General features: G+C 40.7%; 1 protein-coding gene across 1 annotated transcript; it reads left to right on the plus strand.

Moving 5' to 3' along the window:
* Nucleotides 1–7,898: 7,898 nt before the first annotated feature.
* On the plus strand, nucleotides 7,899–17,097 carry LOC115799702 (leukocyte elastase inhibitor-like). Its single transcript, XM_030756973.1, has 10 exons — nucleotides 7,899–8,057; nucleotides 8,833–9,014; nucleotides 13,530–13,715; nucleotides 14,061–14,201; nucleotides 14,604–14,721; nucleotides 15,428–15,570; nucleotides 16,022–16,099; nucleotides 16,278–16,367; nucleotides 16,440–16,620; nucleotides 16,762–17,097. The coding sequence occupies exons 2-10, from the start codon at nucleotides 8,838–8,840 to the stop codon at nucleotides 16,986–16,988; spliced, it is 1,341 nt and encodes a 446-aa protein (XP_030612833.1). The 5' UTR covers nucleotides 7,899–8,057; nucleotides 8,833–8,837; the 3' UTR covers nucleotides 16,989–17,097.
* Nucleotides 17,098–18,523: the final 1,426 nt, after the last annotated feature.

Here is an 18,523-nt window from a genome sequence, read left to right on the forward strand (position 1 = left end):
GGTCAGTGGATTGACCCCTGACTCCTGCACCCCAAGTGTGTTTTAGATAAAAGTGCTTAGGTATACATAAAAGCACTGAAAGTGCATATCTGAACATTGCACTAGTTTAAAACAATGAATCCCCCAAAATTACTAATATTCAATGTTACCTCTCAAGGTCGAGGGGAAAACAGGGCATAACATGGAGCGCTGCTCCCCCACTCCAACCACACCCAAGAAAAGCCAGCAATACTATTGTGGTATGTATTATGCAGCAGTTTATTTGCCTCAGAGGTGAGCAGTGCCAAAACAACAAACAAAACAGTGCTAATTGTGCCTAATCTGACCTACAAAACAAAAGACAGGTGTCTTACCTGGGCTCCTACCCATAAACATGAGTAAACTGGAATAGAAACAAAATATGGCTTCTCCCTCCCACATACCTGCTGCAGTGCTAAATATTTACAGTGGCTATCAATCACAGGTTACTATTTCCAAATCTATGTACAACACTTATGAACTAGTACCAGTTGCAGTCAAGACTAGCACACACAGATGAACACACTCAAAGCACAGGCAGACAGTGGTTCAGCTGTGTATGTGTGTGTGTGTGCATTTGCTTTTGTAATCCTTTTTGTTCAGATTGGAGTGTTTGAGGAAGCAGGCAGCAAATTAACATACAACCAAGTAAAATAGTGAGTGTAAAATTATAATTCTGCCAACAAAGAGCTTTTAAATCCACTACGCAAAGATGTTATCTTGATTAGATGTGAATGATTGATCAGAATCTCAAAGTGTGGCATTGATTGGTACTGAGTTGTGTGTTGTTCTTGTGATGTATTTGTAGAATAGAATATAAAACAATAAAATAAGTGTATACATATAATAATGAAGATGGTGAATATTGCACTTGGTGAATGAATATTGGATATTACACAATATAGGAGTGATAGATATTGTTCAGTATGAATAATATAATATTGCACAGAGATGTGGGTATTGCACAGTTAGAGTGGGTGAGTGTGATTTGTGTTTATTATGTTAGCCTGAAAGAAGAATCAGTGACATTAGCTGACTTTGCTGGAGTGAATTCAGTGTTTCATCTGTAGTTTCAGGACTTCTTCATACAAATCAGGAAACATTACAAAGCAGAGCTGGAGCCTGTGGACTTCATAACCAGGTCTGAGGAAGTCAGGATCAATATCAACCACTGGGTGGAGAAACAGACTCAAGGTGGAGTACACACACTGATGTATGTCTTTGTAGGTTCACGGTCATTCAGCTCATAGTAGCCTGGAGCTTCTTCAGTGATCATGTGATTATGCACATGAACAATAGTGGGTCACAACCACCTCCCGGGGACTACACCCACTGGGGTTCAAGTACCTGGGTCTCTCCCCCTTTTGGTTTGAGAACTGAAGAAGCCTTTTGGATAAGTGGTGAAAGGCTTTTTTTATTCCTTTTCCTGGTCACACCGTGTGACCAGGAAAAGGAATAAAAAACAACTTTTGTATCCCTGCTTCTATCTTGTAATATATACAGACTATTGGTCAACGTGGGTTTACCTCCATAGAACTTTTCCATATACTCTGCTGAGGAAAAATTTCTTCAGGCTTTACTAATGATCACACAATATACTCTGACACTGTTAAAACATCGGTTTTAAATCCCACCATGTTCCTACAAAGGCTGAAAGAGTGTGTGAGTCCATCATGTTTTCATAGTTTTCTTGATGAAAACGTCTCATAGTTTCCATGTGGTTTTAATGTGGTCACCAGGTAAACTCAAAGATATGGTTGGAGAAACTGTGCTGAGTGAACTGACCCGGCTGGTGCTGGTCAATGCCATCTACTTGAAAGGCACCTGGAATGAACCATTCCTGAGGATTCAAACTCATGATCCTGAGTTTAGACTCAACAAGGTAAAACTGCACATGGAAACAGTGAATACTGTCTATGACATGCAGAGGTGGGAAGTAACGAAATACAAATACTTCCTGAATACTGTTAGGAATAACATTACTAATCATAAAAGGGGACCAGACTCTCCTCATAATCCACAGACACTCCCACCTTCTCAGGACCAGACTGAAGACAGAGACGGACTGGAAGGAAAGCAAGAACTTTGTTCTCATTTCCATTTCTCAGCTCCACAGTCCTGACGAACAGGCCACAATCTGTGAGGATCCATGACGTCTCCTCCTCTCCCATCATCCTGTATACATATGACTACCCAGCAAAACACCCTGGGTGTCATATTGTAAAGTCTGCAGATGACACAGCAGTGGTCAGATGCAACGCTAACAACGATGAGTCCAGCAGGAGGTGGAACACCTGGTGGGTTGGTGCATCAATGTGACAAAAACAAAGGAGATGATTGTGAGCTTCAGAAGAGTCAGACACCCCCTCTCTTTGGGCTGTCTGGATGATTCTTCCAAACATCACCACAGTGTGCTTGTTTTCCATCATCAGACAGGATGAGATTAGGATGAGCTGTACCAGGATCAAGAATCACATCCACTGCATACTGCTGGACCCTCTTCAGCCACATGGCATTTATAATTTATGACTTTGTATATCATGTGTAAAATTCATTATGGTAAAAGCCTGTAAAGATGTGACTCTAATGTCAACTACAAGCTATAAGAGGAAGAACCTGCATGCTGGTTTAGATGGAAGAGCAAAGCAAGAGAAACCAGCAGCTACCTGTCCAAAGTGTGCACATAATTCAGAGCTGCTCTGAGAAACCGCTCAATCCACTCCATAGGACTACCAATGTCAACCCTCAGAGAATAGTAGTGACATCTGTTTAATGGGAATATACACTGTGAAAATATAGCAATTATAAGGCAAACTAAAAACACACAGCTGTAAGAGGTAAACACGATGGCAGAGGTCATTTATGGCACTCACTGACTGACCACCTCTTGCTGCTATTCCGGTAAAACACAGGGGCAGAGCTGACACAGGGTTTATACAGGAATCCTAGAGTTCAATTTACTGCCTTTTACTACCTATTTTTACTACCTCTACAATATTTCTACTACCAGCACGAAATCGAGCAGGAGCCTTTTTTGGGCCGGCGGTAGATTAAAAGCACAAAGCCATGTAAGTTGATAGCCCATTTCTCACCGAAGACAACTTTATCCCACTTACTTGAAGGTGTAACTGTGACTTTGTCTAAGACCTCATATACATTAATATTTCAAACACATTTCAAGAAGACTCGGGAAATTTGTTTTTTTAAGAATATAAACAAAATGCAATGAAATTCAAGTTTCACAAGCCGATGATTTATTTTCCAGTAGAATATTTTCCAGTAGAATATTGGAATACTGGTTTGCTGCTGAGGTGTGACAGCAATACTTGTGCTCGTAGCTGATGAGGTTGCAGTTGCAGTGCTTTGTGTAGCACCAGAAAACAAACTAGGGATCTGCTCCCCACACGCAAATCTGCTGCTGGTGAATGGTGGATACTCGGTGTGATTTGATCGCCGTCACACGTCCAGGTCAAATTTATATTTTTTCTGCACACTTTACAAAACACCTCTCGATCATTCCCCATGACCGGCTTAACCCACTGGGGTCCAGGGTATATTTGGCCATTTTTGACTGCTTTTGTTTTTAGCTTTATAGTTGACCTTAGAAACTGTTTGTCATGGTGGCCGACGGAAAACGGACCCAGATGCAGAGGCAACAGTTCACAGAAAACAGAGTCTTTATTTCAAAAATAACTGCAAACAGGGAAAACAGGGGAGAGTGGAAAGAGCAGGGGAGAATCTGAAAAGAAAAACGAACAGGGTCAGGCAGGAAATTAACTAAAAAAGGTGATGGTCGGGGGGAAGGTAAGGTGGTTTATTCTGAACTCAGGTTTTACGGTCTGGTCGGGGATGAGGCTGGCGGGTGAGTCAGGGCGGGGTTGTCCGAGGGGCAGGCAGGCAGAAGCAGATGAAGGCAGGGGAGCAGGGCTGAGTGGATGGATTCTGGAGTGGTGGTGGCTGGAATCGCCACTCACAGGTAAGGTAGAAAGGAATCCAGAGCAGGGAAACGAAGGCTGGTACACCAGGGAGGATTACTAAACAGGAGGAAGGCAAAGCTGGTAAGTACAAATATGAATATCTAGAGAATGAACCTTAACTAGTTTTACTTTGAGTAGTCTGGTTACTACCACAAAGAGCAGAGAAACAATCTGGCGGCGAGTCAGCGTCTCAGCCCCTCCTAAATACTCCCAACCTTGATGAGCAACAGGAAACAGCTGCCTGCCCCAACGGACCACCTGGAAGACTGAAAACACTCCCAACCACATGGCCCGCCCTGACCATGACACTGTTTACCTTGCCTTGTTTAGTATCATTTTTTTGTGTGTGACTGTATAGTTATTCTTTCATTTTCACATACTGTATTAACACATTGGACTTATAATCACATAAAAACATAAAATCCAAGTAGAAAAAAGTTAGATTTTTTTTTACTGTAAAAATCACAAACATGCTTAATGAATTATTTTTACAATTAAAATGCAAATATAAGTTGTAAATTTTCAGAACTTGTCTAAAAATATAGTAAATAATAAATAAAGGGGTTGTCGGGAATTGTTTTGTTTTTATTAGCAAGCAGTTCCTGTTAGCGAAACTCACGTTTTTGCCGTTTGTTTCAGCACAAAACGCGCATCGAAGATGAGGACAATATACAGGAAAACGCATGGCATAAATTATTGGGCATAACTCTGGTTTTACTTGGTCTATCAACGTAATTTAAAAACTGGTGTGTAGTTTGAAGTCTGCACTTTGGATTCATGGCAGCAGCATCCCGATGCTATGTCATCTCAAATTGGCGATGTCATTTTGACGTGCCAGCGCGTCCGTGGACTCCAGAGTATGGCAAGCCATTAAGATCATAATTCGCCACTATTCTAACGCGTTTAATAAATTATGACCTTAATGGCTTGCCATAGCATTTCCCCATGACGAGGCGGAAAATGACTCCACGCATGCGCACAGCAGAACAGACAGTGGACCCAATTGAGTCTATCAACATCAGCTCAGGTCCTGATGAGTAGTTATATTTCTATACAGATTTTATAGTTAAATGAACTTAAAACAAAGAGTCTGCATCAATGGAAAAGTCAAAATATGTTGAAGGGGTGATGAAAAATTTACTACCAAGTCAAATTCTGTTTGTTACCTTTTACTACCTTTTAATAGCCTTAATTTGAGCTCATTTAATTTACTACCTTTTACTACCCCGCAGAAACCCTGTAGTTGTAGTTCACTACAATACAGAGTAAGCTAACTCAAATTTTACTGAAATAACAGCTGCTTACAATATCAGTACCATGCCCGATTAAGTTTAGAATTTCCAATACTTTATCGGATATCTTTTATTTATCTTTTTCACTTGTCGCATTCATCCAGTAATAAGCCATTATTTTACAAGCAGTTTTAAATTGTGTCTGGTGCGCCCCCATCCCACTGGAAGAACTGGGGATAATGCTATCACATTACATCCACATTAGCTAGCGAGCTAAGACGGAGAGCGTGTGTGGACAAAGCTAAGATGACGCTCAGTGAAAGGGTCTCTGGCTTACCGCAGGAGTCCAGATATCCTTCTCTGTCCGGAAATGTGTTTACTACAGACATAGAGCCCAATTTGTGATTGCCCTGTTGCTGTTTACCCACTGCCATGTCTGAAGAAAGCACGAGAGGGCGCCATAACATCCTTTATATTATACGAAATGTAATTCAGCAATAAATAAATAAATAAAACAACAACAAAACAAAAACCCGAAAGCAAACAAACAAAAAAAAAATGTTATACGGCAGTGCATGCATCTAGTAAGGGTCCCTACTCCAATCTCATTGGACATCCTGTATAATGACAGTAAAGGCATTCCATTCAGTTCTATTTTAGCTAGGCCCTCTTATGCTACCTAAGCCCGCTTCAGACTATAAGCGAGACATATACAGTGCCCTCCATAATTATTGGAACAAAGACACAATTTTTTTTTAGTTTTGCCTCTGTACACCACCATATTGGATTGTAATTCAAACAATCACTATGTGACAAAACTGCAGGCCTTCAGCTTTAATTCAAGGGATTTTATAAAAATATAGCATCAACTGTTTAAGAATTACAGCCATTTTTATACACAGTTCCTGATTTTCAGAGGTTCAAAAGCAATGGGACAAACTAACATAAATTTAAATATAAAGTCTTTTAATAGCTGGATAAAACAAACATTTTCAGCCAATGTCTGCCTGAAGTTTAGAACCCATGGACATCACCAAATGTTGTGTTTCCTCCCTTGAGTTGCTCCACTGGGCCTTTACTGCAGTCATCTTGATTTGCTGCTTATTTGTGGGTCTCTCTGCGTTCAGTTTTATCTTCACTAACTGAAAATCATGCTCTGTTGGACTGAGAACAGATGTCTGACTTGACCATTGAAGAAGTTCGCATTTCTTTTCTTTCTTTCTTTCCTTTTTTTTCTTTATTTGCAAATATTAACTTTACAAAAACATAACTTGACAACAACTGCTGGGGAAAAAACCCAGCAAAACAAACAAACAAACAAACAAAACAAACACATAGAAACCAGAAGCTGCCATCTAAGTACAATTAAATAATAAATAGCTCTCCTTAAGTTAAAAAAAAAAAACCAAACTTCAGCAGAGAAACCTGCTACCTGCCTTACGTACCACTGGTTATGCCACATTGTGTCAAAAAGAGTCTCCAAGTTTTGTCAGATCTCTCTGGTATATTGCAGTCATCCAACTGCAGTTTTTCCATTTGGAGACTGGACACCATCTCTTTGAGCCAGAGTGTGAAACAGGGCGCATTTGCAGTTTGCTTTGGGTCATTATCCATTTGCACTGTGAAGCTTCATCTAATAAGTTTTGCAGCATTTGGCTGAATCTGAGCAGAGCATCGTACACTTCACAATTTATCCTGATACTTCTATCAGCAGTCACATCAAGAAATACAAAGGGCTGAGAGAAGAGCTAGAGAGGACGTGGAAGATGAAGGTAACAGCGGTCTCATAGAAGTAGCTGATGTGATTCTTGGAACAAGCTGAATGACTTCACAGCTGGTTTCTGAATGTCATTGAACTTGCCAGATTAGTTGGCACACAATCAGATAAGCCTCCTAACTTTGAGAAGTCCACTTTGACTAATCGTACAGCAAATTCTAAACCAATTCAGAGCTATTTTTGTTTCACAAAGTACAAAGTAATTGGTGTGGTTGGTGATGGTTAAGGAGTTCCCTAATTTACTGACTGAGTATTGTGGTGACTAACTGCAAAAGAAATTTTGCACTTTGTCGTCTTTGTCATCATGTGGTAGATTTAGAGAAATAATAAATTGAGGGCTCACAGACAATCCAAATATTTTGAGTGCAAACATACAGCAGACTACTTTCAAATAACATCTTTTGGAGCCCTTCCATTTTTTGATCAATTATTTTATGATCAATTTAAAAGAGAACCTCTTCAACATCTTTATTAATTATCTCTTGGAACTGTTGTCATTTTATGCACCCATCTATGAGACATACTGCTGCATGTGAGAAAAAAAGGCCCACATATCTTTGCAGCTGATGACTAATAGCTTAATTTGCACGGCATCTCAAACACACATCACCATCCCAGACTTTAATAAACAAAGAACAGTTTGTATGCAGACTGTATGTTTCTGGAGATTATTAAATCAACTATGACACTGCACTTGCACTTTGTCTTCTTCTTAGCATTCTTTTATTCATCTATCTATCCCTATTCTGTTCAGTGTAAAGTGAGATTGTTAGGAAACTCGTCCAAAACACACCCACTGGCACACCCATTGACAGTAGACATGTTTCACTAATGGGTGTGAACTCTTCATTATTTCTCAAGCTGAAGTTACCCACTTGAGCCTGGGTGTGTCAGAGATGACTTAAACACTGCGTCATTTTCTACCAGTAAATGTGGGACGTGGCTCAATATTACTGTAGCTTGATGACAAGAAAGATAACAGAGAAAGGTAACGGTCAGACGTTGCGCGACTAAGTTCTGACACAGATTATCAGGATCGACAGAGACTCAAAGGTAAGTGAAAAGATCGGGGTGAAAATGGATATTTGTCTACAGTCATTGTCAGATGCTTTGGCAGTGGCACAAATTTTTCATTTTATACAACAATCATGAGTATTATTTCTAAGGCTTTTATTGGCCAGTTTCAGTGTTGACCCTTCTTCTTCCTACCTTCTGAAATTCCCCTTGGCATCAGTGTGTGGGACAGATCCTGACTGATGGTGATCCATTCACGCCTTATCAGTGCTCCAAGTTCCCTCTTTCTAAGGATTGACCATAGATTCTAAATTGGATTAAGAGAGTTTCCTAAAAAAAGTTAATTTGATGATCTCCAGATCAATTGCTCCTGGATTGTTGGTCTTTGCGGACATTTTTAGTAGGTCAATCCTTAAAAAGAGTGGACAAGCACAGGCTCACAAACTGTGACCAACTTGTAGCGCTGAAAAGGTGAGAATGGATCACCATCAATCAGGATTTGGCCCAGAAGCTGACAGTCAGCATGCCACAGAAGAAGAAGAAAAAGAAGAAGATGAAGAAGAAGAGTCAACACTGTGAATACTGTGCATCAATTTGATATATCTGTTTTAAGTCTTTGAAACTTATGAAATGCTTTTGATTGTTTTTTTCATTGTTTCATAAATACATGTACAAAATAATCTAAATAAGAGCTGAAGTGATAAAGTGAATGAACAACAAAATTTGTGCCACTTACAAAAATGAAAGAAATACATTTCTGCCAGCTTTAACTTTCAAGTAATTTCTGTTTAATCGTCTTTCTTTTCTTTTTCAGACACAATGGCATCATCAGTCCCTTTATCCAAGGCTTGCACCACCTTCTGTCTGGCTATGCAGAAAAAGCTGAGTGAGGAGGACAACACTGCAAATATCTTCTTCTCCCCGATCAGCATCTCTTCAGCCCTGGCTATGGTGATGCTGGGGGCGCAGGGCAACACGGCCACACAGATGTCAGAGGTAGCGTATGCACATGTTGTGAAATCTATTCTCATGCTGACACACCCATTTGGATCACAGTGTCTGTACAGGCATGCTTTCAAATATAATGGGAAATCCATAAATCTGGTTCATCTTTGTGCTGGAATTTTGTTTAAGTACTGGATGAAAAGAAGAGGGTGTTGTTTCAGGTGTCCAGGTTACTGAGTGCACAGTACACTGAAATTCTTGATGATGTATGAAAAGTTTCAAGGAGATTAAAAGCAGATTAATTTATATTAAATGGCATATAATAGATCTCAATATTTTAATAAATTTGTATTAGAGATGACAGGAAGGTTTGGGCACAGTTTCCAATGGAAAATTCTAACCTAACAGGCAGAGTGGGGTGTGACAGGAGAAAGTGTCTGTGCAGGCAATCATTACTCACTTGGTTTCCCGGTGTCAGCAAAAATAGCAGGGAGTGCTTCTGTTGGCTGAGATCCAGGAGAAGGAATAATTCCACTGCACTGTGAAAGATGGCATAAAACAGGAGATTATGGGTTTGAATCTCAGTCTGGACAAGCCTCCGATTAGCTGCTGGAATTAGACGTACAAGAACAGAAAGGTTTTTCTCTTATTTAATTTAATGACGCTCAAGTATTCTTGACTTAAATACAAGTTGATCTGGACAGTTATCAAGAATGACCTAAGTTAAACTATAATAGGGTCTTAAACTTTTATAAACTTTTCTTTTTTAATCTGTGTAGATGAAAAAAATAAAATGAAAGCAGCGAAGCCAGAAAGCAGTGAAATGTTCCCGTCTTAAACTGGTGAATTTAAGAGATGGAAAGTGACAGTTTTCTTTACCCTACTCTACTTTACTTCCCATTTTAATAGTGTTGTAGTACTCGAGATGTGTCTTGGTCTCGAGACCGCTTTTTGCTGGTCTGGGTCTGTCATGGACTCGACCGCATTTGGTCTCGGTCTTGTCATTTACTCGGACATTGATGCATGGATGCAAAACGTACTGAAATCCAACAAATATTGCGCTCCTCTGCCTCTCAAAGGAGCGCACCTCGCAGACTCCGCCCCGGCTAGGTCGCTGCTATTATCGCTGCTTGCGCCTGTATCATTTCACCGCAGTTTGCAATCTACCACAGAGCACGGACAGTTTCATTCACAATGTGCACGTTTGATCTCACTATAGTCATGTGTGTGCTTGATTTGGGTTACAGAAATTAAAATGACAACCGGTATGAATGCAAGAAGTAATAGGGAAAATGAAGATCAAAGGAAAATTTCAGGCTTCCTATTCAACAACAAAAAAAAAAAAAATCCCAGCATGAAAGTTAAATACCAACTTTCATGTATTTTGATAAACAAACTGAAAATTTGTTGACGCAAAGTGCCTACTTGTGGTCTTGCTCGTATACTGTGTTTACCTCTGTGCTGCACACCGATGCTGCAGTAGTTTTGTTTGCACCGTAAAGTGTGTTCGCAGCACAAGAAAGGTGAGCCTGTTCTCCCACACTCATATTATGTAAAGGAGCAGTTCAGGAAGCCCGTTCTTAAGCGTTTTGCTGGTTCATTTAAACCAGCACCAGTACTGACACGAGCACCGGCACCTCTGCGGGGGAAAAGTAGCAACGGTGAGCTCAGGTGGCGCGAAAGGAGCTCTTGTTCCTATAACCACCTTAAAACCATTACTGGGAAACAGCTGGAGGACCTTCATCAACCACCTGATCAGCAACATGAAGAAAAGCGAACTTTGTAGCTGCTCCATCCACCCTGTTTGTTTCACACAGAGAAACATCTGCAGTACGGAAGTTAAAATATGCTGATGAATTGTTAAAATGAAAAATTATTTCTTATCCAATTACTTGATTAATTGGCGGAGTAATATATAGAATATTTGATTACTAAAATAACTGATAGTTGCAGCCCTACTTGTATTCAGAAAGCCGTAGTCAAACATTAGTTTTCAGCACCAGTGGAGCGATGAAACGCCTTAAAGAATAAAAACTACAGTTCCCAGCAAGATGTCACTTCCTGTTTTTGCATTAAAAACTTGATAGTTTATGCTCACAACATGGTGGCTGATATTCAAATGTAGGAAGTGCTTTTAGCAGCTGATCGTTAAAAAATGTAGATTATATTTTTGTTGTGTATGCTTTTTATGTGATTTCTGCATAAATGTAGCTTTTCTGGATTATATGCAAAAATTATCATTCTATCGATCTAATAAGTCCTGATTTAGAGTTCTGCATTGGTCCTTCGTACATAACTGAAAATCCTCTCTGAACCTAACCTGACCTGCACCTTGAGCAATACATCCACAAAGACTGTGATTACTGCCAGGCTTCAGAGGTGGTTTCCAGTAACATTGTAGGCCCCATCACTCAATTAACAAGCGGGACCGGCATTTAGTGGTTAGCATTAGCTTAATAATTAGTATTAGCGTTAGCGCTGGGCTGAAAAATATTTCTTGCTGGAACCCTGTAGTTACCATGGCTACCAATGACAGCAGATATCAGTATCAGTGATACTGGACCTGTATTTACTTGGCATCGAATCAATACCAAATCTTGAAGTACACCACTACATTGAGCAGCACATACACGAGGAGTGACTGACAGTGATTGACCCTCATCCTGGGTCAATCACTGTGATCATGTTTCACATTTTATTGGTGTCACATAGCGTCAGGCACTGGTCTTGGTCTTGTCTCGGTCTCGCCCTCCCTCGGTCTTGGTCTTGACTTGGTCTTGGACCCTAAAAGTCTGGGTCTTGTCTCGGTTTCGGGTTAGGTGGTCTTGACTACAACACTGCATTTTAAAGACCAATATTGTAGTTTTTACCACAGTAAGTGTTCTCTATAGTTCCACCCCACTTGTCAGATTTAGACTTTGCATTATTAACATTTGATAAACAAATAAAACATGTATTTATATTGATTATATGGCTCAGTGTTATGGGTGAACTAAATTAAACTTGTAATAGTTTAATATAGTATTCCACATACAGAAAATATATTTTAGACCCATATCTTCCTCTTTAATAGCTTATAGGCCATTATAGGCTTATAGGCTCCAGGATTCGTGGAAGAGAATGGATGGCTGGATGGATGGATGGAGGTTTTACTTGTGAAGGTCTACTTGCACTGCATGGTGGTGCTATTTTACTGCAGCAGTGAACTGGATACTAGTAAATTGTTGCAACATTGTTCTGTGCAAGGCAAGAAACTGCAGATGGTAACACAGGAATGTGAATTACAGAATTCCATCAATCATTTCATTTCACTGGAAACACTGTAAATCTAGCAACAACACTTGGAGTCATTATGATTTGTGTATAAAGGCTTATTTGCCTCACATTCATAACCATGTGTTGAATTATAATTAGAGGGGAAATTGTTTTGGTGGATTTTAGAAGATCCACACGCACTGAGACCACAGCTCTTCACATTAATGGAGTGGAGGTCGAGAGAGTGGAGAGCTTTAAGTTTCTTGGGGTGCACATCTCTGCTGACCTCACCTGGGCTCTCAACACTCGACACCAAGTAGGGAAGGCACAACAGCACTCCCACCTCCCTCAACGCTTGCTGGTGAACGTTTACAGAGCTACTATTGAAAGCCTCCTGACCTACTGCTGCACAGTCTGGTTCTCCAGCTGCACAGCACAGGACAGGAGAGACCTGCAGCGAGTGGTGAAAGAAGCAAAAAAAATCACGGGCACCTCACTACCCCCCCTCAGTGATATCTACAACAGCCGACTCCAGAAAAAGGCTCTCTGCATCGCAATGGACACTACTCACCCTGGACACTCTCTGTTTTCCCCCCTCCCCTCAAAAAAGAGATTCAGACAATTAAAGGCAAACATGAACAGGCTGAAACACAGCTTCTACCCTTAGGCTGTGAAAGCCATCAATCCCCCACCTTCAGCCAACCTATCCACCCTGATGGGCAAACAGCGGAATTAATGGACAATCATTGATTCAAATGGACAATCAGTGAACTCCACCCCAAGACAAAACTGATGGCAGAGAGATTACAATATTGTGTTAATTTGTCCAAATACTTTTGAGCCTCTGAAAATGGGGGGCTATGAATACAAATAAAAATGACTGCAATTCCTAAACAGTTTTGTTAAACCCCTTGAATTAAAGCTGAAAGACTGCACTGTGGTGGTGCACAGAGGCAAAATTAACTGTCAATGTCCAAATACTTATGGATCTGCCTCAGAGTCTTCCGCTGCAAGAAGAGCGTGTCCATGCATGCCTTCCAGGCTGCTGAGAATTGTCAGTTCACTAGTTACCAGACAGCAGATCTGCAGTGCTTTTGTACAACATATTATGCCAATGCCCCTCCAAATTTAACCTAAAATGTAATTAATTTTTTTATGTATATTTCCAAAAGGGAGGCAGGTCACCACAAGGTATCTGTTCAAACAAATTCCTGTCCAGCTAAACACTAGTAACACAATCACACAAGCAAACCATGAAAACACCAGCTGTGATCCCTTTGTTTAACTGAAAGAAAAACTCCTCTCTCACAGGTCCTCGGCTTCACTGAGGTAGGAGAACCAAAGCCGGAAGAAGCAAAACCGATAGAAACACAGCCAGAGACGCAGTCATCGATGGTGACGCCGATCCAGACGCTGATGCAGACGCGGATGCAGACACGGATGCAAATGCAGACGCAGACACAGCAGCAAACCAGACTTCCAAGCTATCTGCGCAAGGTGGTAACAAAGCCTACCAGTATGGATGACTAACGCCAGGGCAGGGAAAGGTTTTTTGCTCCAAAGTATCTCACATCTAATTTCCCACCACTTTGCTCATTAATTTCCAACACCTGGCTGCAAATGAATTTGCAGATTTATGCAACAGGTGGAAAACTCAGTGTCTACACCATCAACAAAAGCATCGCATGCTGCGTGTTCTAAATGTTTTACTTAAAATTAAATAGAATAATGAGATGATGGGTAATTGTAAGCCAGTATATTAATATTATACATAGTTGTCTTTCATCTGTCTTTTGCTCGATGTGGCTTTGTAACATGTAGGTTTTCTCTGACTGCTCACAGTGTCTGAAACCTGAGGCTGGTGAGGATGATGTTCACGCCGCGTTTGCCAAACTACTAACTGAGCTGAATAAGGCTGATGCTCCGTATTCCCTCAGTCTTGCCAACAGACTTTACGGGGAACAGTCCTATGAGTTTGTCAAGGTGTGTGTGAGGAAACTTGTTGTTAACCAGACTTAACTGATTAATTGCTGCAGTGAGTCACTGCAGCCCTGTTATTAGGTATGTAGATAAATATCTCCCAAATATTTCTTAAGCCCAAACTGTTACTCCCTGCTGGCTGGATCATGACTTACAAAAATTAGCACATTAACACCAATTTAATTAAGAAATTATTATTTTTTTTTTATTAAAACACCAAATAAATTCAATTGGCAGTTGAGCTTTTCGCTAAAATCTTTTGCTTGATTGGTTAGTTCAAACTTCAGCTGTATCCAAAGTACTGGAAATATGATAACACAATGACATACTGAGCTTAACTTGATTGAAATGTAGCTTCTCTAGCTTTTGACTCTGTTTAAAGTGACTTTATTTTTACAATTACAGGAATTTTTAAATAACACCAAAAAGTACTACAAGGCTGAGCTCGAGTCTGTGGACTTTAAAGGCAATCCAGAGAAGGCCAGGGTCCACATTAACAGCTGGGTGGAGAAGCAGACAAAAGGTAAGCTAATGGACTCATGAGATCAGCAACTGAATCCAAGCCCTCTTCATAAAACCTTAACTTCAGCACTTCATTCTTCAGTAAACCCCTGAACATAATCAAGGCCGTTTTTTTTACATTGTCCCGGACATCTGGTTCACATTGCTGTCGCTGATTGCAAACTAGTTTTATCTGTATCCATCTAACTTAAAATGATCTCCACTGTAAGTCTATTCAGCATCGAGCAGCATCACTGCAGGGCTTTACTGTTCAGTTAAATGCAGTTAATGCAAGTCCAGCCAGTTTCCTGCTATTAATAAAACCATCACAGCAGTATGATGCTGTAAACAGCAGACCAGCTTCTTATAAGATTCAGTGAGAGTGTGATCCTCTATCAGGACAGGTGTTGGTATATTTCTACTTTGACTACATGTCTTTAACAGGTTTTTATTTTTCAGATCTGTATGGAATTAGCTGCTGTTGACACTATAGCTTTATATTATCTTAAGTGTAGCAGGACATGTAAGAGTATGAACAATTCAGTGTTCATAGGACACTTTCCATGAGGGTTACAGCACTATGGTGCCACCTGCTGGAAATCAGACAAACTAGTTCTTGATCCCAGTTTAAAATCAATACTCAGTTCCCTGTTACAGAGGTCATAATATTTTTCTTTTTACAATAAAATAAAGTTGATCTCATGGTTTTAATAAATTCTCTTCACCAGAGAAGATCAAGAACTTGCTCGATCAGGACGCAGTGAATGGCCTGACGAAGATGGTTCTCGTGAGCGCCATTTACTTCAAAGGCAAATGGAACAAGCAGTTTGAGAAGGAGAGGACTGTTGATGTGCAGTTTCGATTGAACAAGGTAACAATGAACAAAGGTGCACGGGATGGTGAAATTATACTTCACTCAGTCACCCTGAGGTTTATAGCAATACAGCAGAGCTGCTGATTTTGCTGGATGGGAAAGTAAAGGCTGGAGCTCTGAGGTGTCATGCTTTTAGCTTGATCTCTTTCTAGCTCTTTCCAGCAAAGGCGGAAAAACTGAAATATAGATGGAGTCTTCATTTAGGTTTGAGGACAAGGTACAATGTTTCCATCTTTTTTCCTTAGTAAACACAACATTTCTGATAACCTGTAGGCTGGTCTGAGCTGCTTCTGTGAAAGCAGTTTAGTGGGTAGAGGCGCTCTCAGTTATACAAAACTATCTGCTGGTTAGACTAAAATCATGAAACAAATATCAAAGGGATTGTGGATTTTGAGAAAATGTCTGACTAAACAAGGAAAGCATTTATTCTGTCTCCTCTTGTCTTTAGAAAGTCACTAAGCCAGTGAAGATGATGCACCAGACAAGTAAATTTGCATTTGCATCCATTCCTGAGGCCAGCTGCAAGGTAACATTCATTATTTCCAACAGATTTCAATGAAACACGTTAACAGTATTTCACCAGCGTGATCCGAGGAACGAGACTTTTCAGATGATTTTTCTTTTACCAAAAACCACTTGTTCTGGATTAGGAAGAAATATCATTTTAATATAGTGCAAAATGAAAACACAATGTTTTTGGACAGATTCTAGAGATGCCCTATAAAGGAAACGACCTCAGCATGCTCATATTCCTGCCTGATGACATTGAGGACGATACAACAGGCCTGCAAAAAGTAAGATGCACTTAAAAATACAGTAAATGTCCAATTATAAGCAGACAAGCTAGTGACACTGTGTCCACACAGCTGCAGAAGCTGCTGACCTATCAGAACTTCGTGGACTGGACGCATCCAGATAAGATGAGGCAAACTGAAGTTGAAGTGCAGCTCCCTCGATTCAAGATGGAGGAGAAATACGACTTGAAAAAGCTCCTGAAAAGCATGGGAATGGAGGACGCGTTTGATAGCAGCAAGAGTAACTTCTCTGGTGAGACATATCGCACCAATGAGACAGAATCACCTGCACGGTTATGTTAAGAGCCCAGTGCAACTGAGCACACAAACAGTAAAGCATCATCTGTGTTAAAACAAACAAGATGACTGATTTCTCTTTTTCTTCATCTAATAGGAATGTCTCCAGCAAATGATCTGATCGTGTCCAAAGTTGTCCACAAGGCTTTTGTGGATGTAAATGAAGAAGGAACTGAGGCTGCTGCTGCCACTGGGGTTGTCATGGAGACACGCTCTATAACGATTCCTGTTGAGTTCATTGCTGACCACCCCTTCCTTTTCTTCATCAGGCATAACACCACTAAGAATATTCTCTTTGTGGGACGGTTCTGTTCCCCCAAGTAAACACTATTTGACACTGACATGAATGACTTATAAGACATATATATAAAAGATTTTGTAAGGTAAGCCTAGCTTACACAAATGGATTAAAGAAGTTTTGTTAAAACACCAAGTACCTTGCTGTGTAGTCTTTATTCACTGTCGCACAAGGCAAAGCATTAAAGTCATGAAGTCTGCAGAGGAGCAGGAAATAAAAATATCCACAGCTTAATCCAGTTCAACTTCACCCATCACTACCAGCATATTTCATGCAGGAAAGACAAAAAAAAAAAAAGTGCTAATGGGAGTGGGTGGGATTGGTTCAGGAATAACAAGGATTCTGCTGAGAGCAGTGCAGATTTGTGGCTCCAATACAAGCAGACCTGATGAGGGAGCTCTTACTGTACTGATAAAATAATGAAACTCTTCTGCTTTTCCCTGGGAGCAGAGCAGCAGATAAAAAAAAAAAAAGAGAGAGGAGGCTGAGAGACTTTAGAGACTTCTGCGTTGTAGTTTCCATCATTTTCACCAAAATCTGAGAAGCTTACCTTTTTGGTAACTTGTAACTTTCCCTGATGGGTGTGGCATTTGATGGGGTAACTCTCTACTTCTGACTGCAATAAATAGCCTTCCCTTCATATGCACTGTGTAAAAGCATGTCCTGCAGATAGTTACCAGGTAAAATCAAAGATATGGTTGGAGAAACTGTGCTGAGTGAACTGACCCGGCTGGTGCTGGTCAATGCCATCTACTTCAAAGGCACCTGGAATGAACCATTCCTGAGGATTCAAATTTGTGATGCTGAGTTTAGACCCAACAAGGTAAAACTGCACATGGAAACAGTGAATACTGTCTATGACATGCAGAGGTGGGAAGTAACGGAGTACAAATACTTCCTGAACATTTTTAGAATAACATTACTAATCATAAAAGGGGACCAGACTCTCCTCATAATCCACAGACACTCCCACCTTCTCAGGACCAGACTGAAGACAGAGATGGACTATAAGGAAAGCAAGAACTTTGTACTCATTTCCATTTCTCAGCTCCACAGTTCTGACGAACAGGCCACAATCTGCGAGGATCCACGGCGTCTCCTCCTCTCCCAACATCCTCAGCACTGGCTCCCCTCAGGGCTGTGTGCTGAGCCCTCTTCTGTTCACCCTGCATACATATTGTGAAGTTTGCAGATGACACAGTAGTGGTCAGATGCAACACTAACAACGATGAGTCCTGCAGGAGGTGGAACACCTGGTGGTTGGTGCAGAGAGAACAATGTCTGCATCAATGTGAAAAAAACAAAGGAGATGATCGTAAACTTCAGAAGAGCCAGACACCCCCTCCTCCCCCTGCACATTGGAGGATCTGCAGTGGAAGTGGTCCCCAGCTACAGGTACTTGGGTGTACTCCTGAGTAACGACCTCACCTGGGGCAACAACACTTCCAGTCTGGTCATCAGCACCTCTACTTCCTCAGGAGGCTTTAAGCTTTCTTCAGCAGTCTGTCAGTCTATGATTACAATGCAACAAACATAACAAACCTTATAAATATTTTTGTTA

The sequence above is a fragment of the Archocentrus centrarchus genome, chromosome 20, assembly GCF_007364275.1.
Source record: "Archocentrus centrarchus isolate MPI-CPG fArcCen1 chromosome 20, fArcCen1, whole genome shotgun sequence".
NCBI lineage: Eukaryota > Metazoa > Chordata > Actinopteri > Cichliformes > Cichlidae > Archocentrus > Archocentrus centrarchus.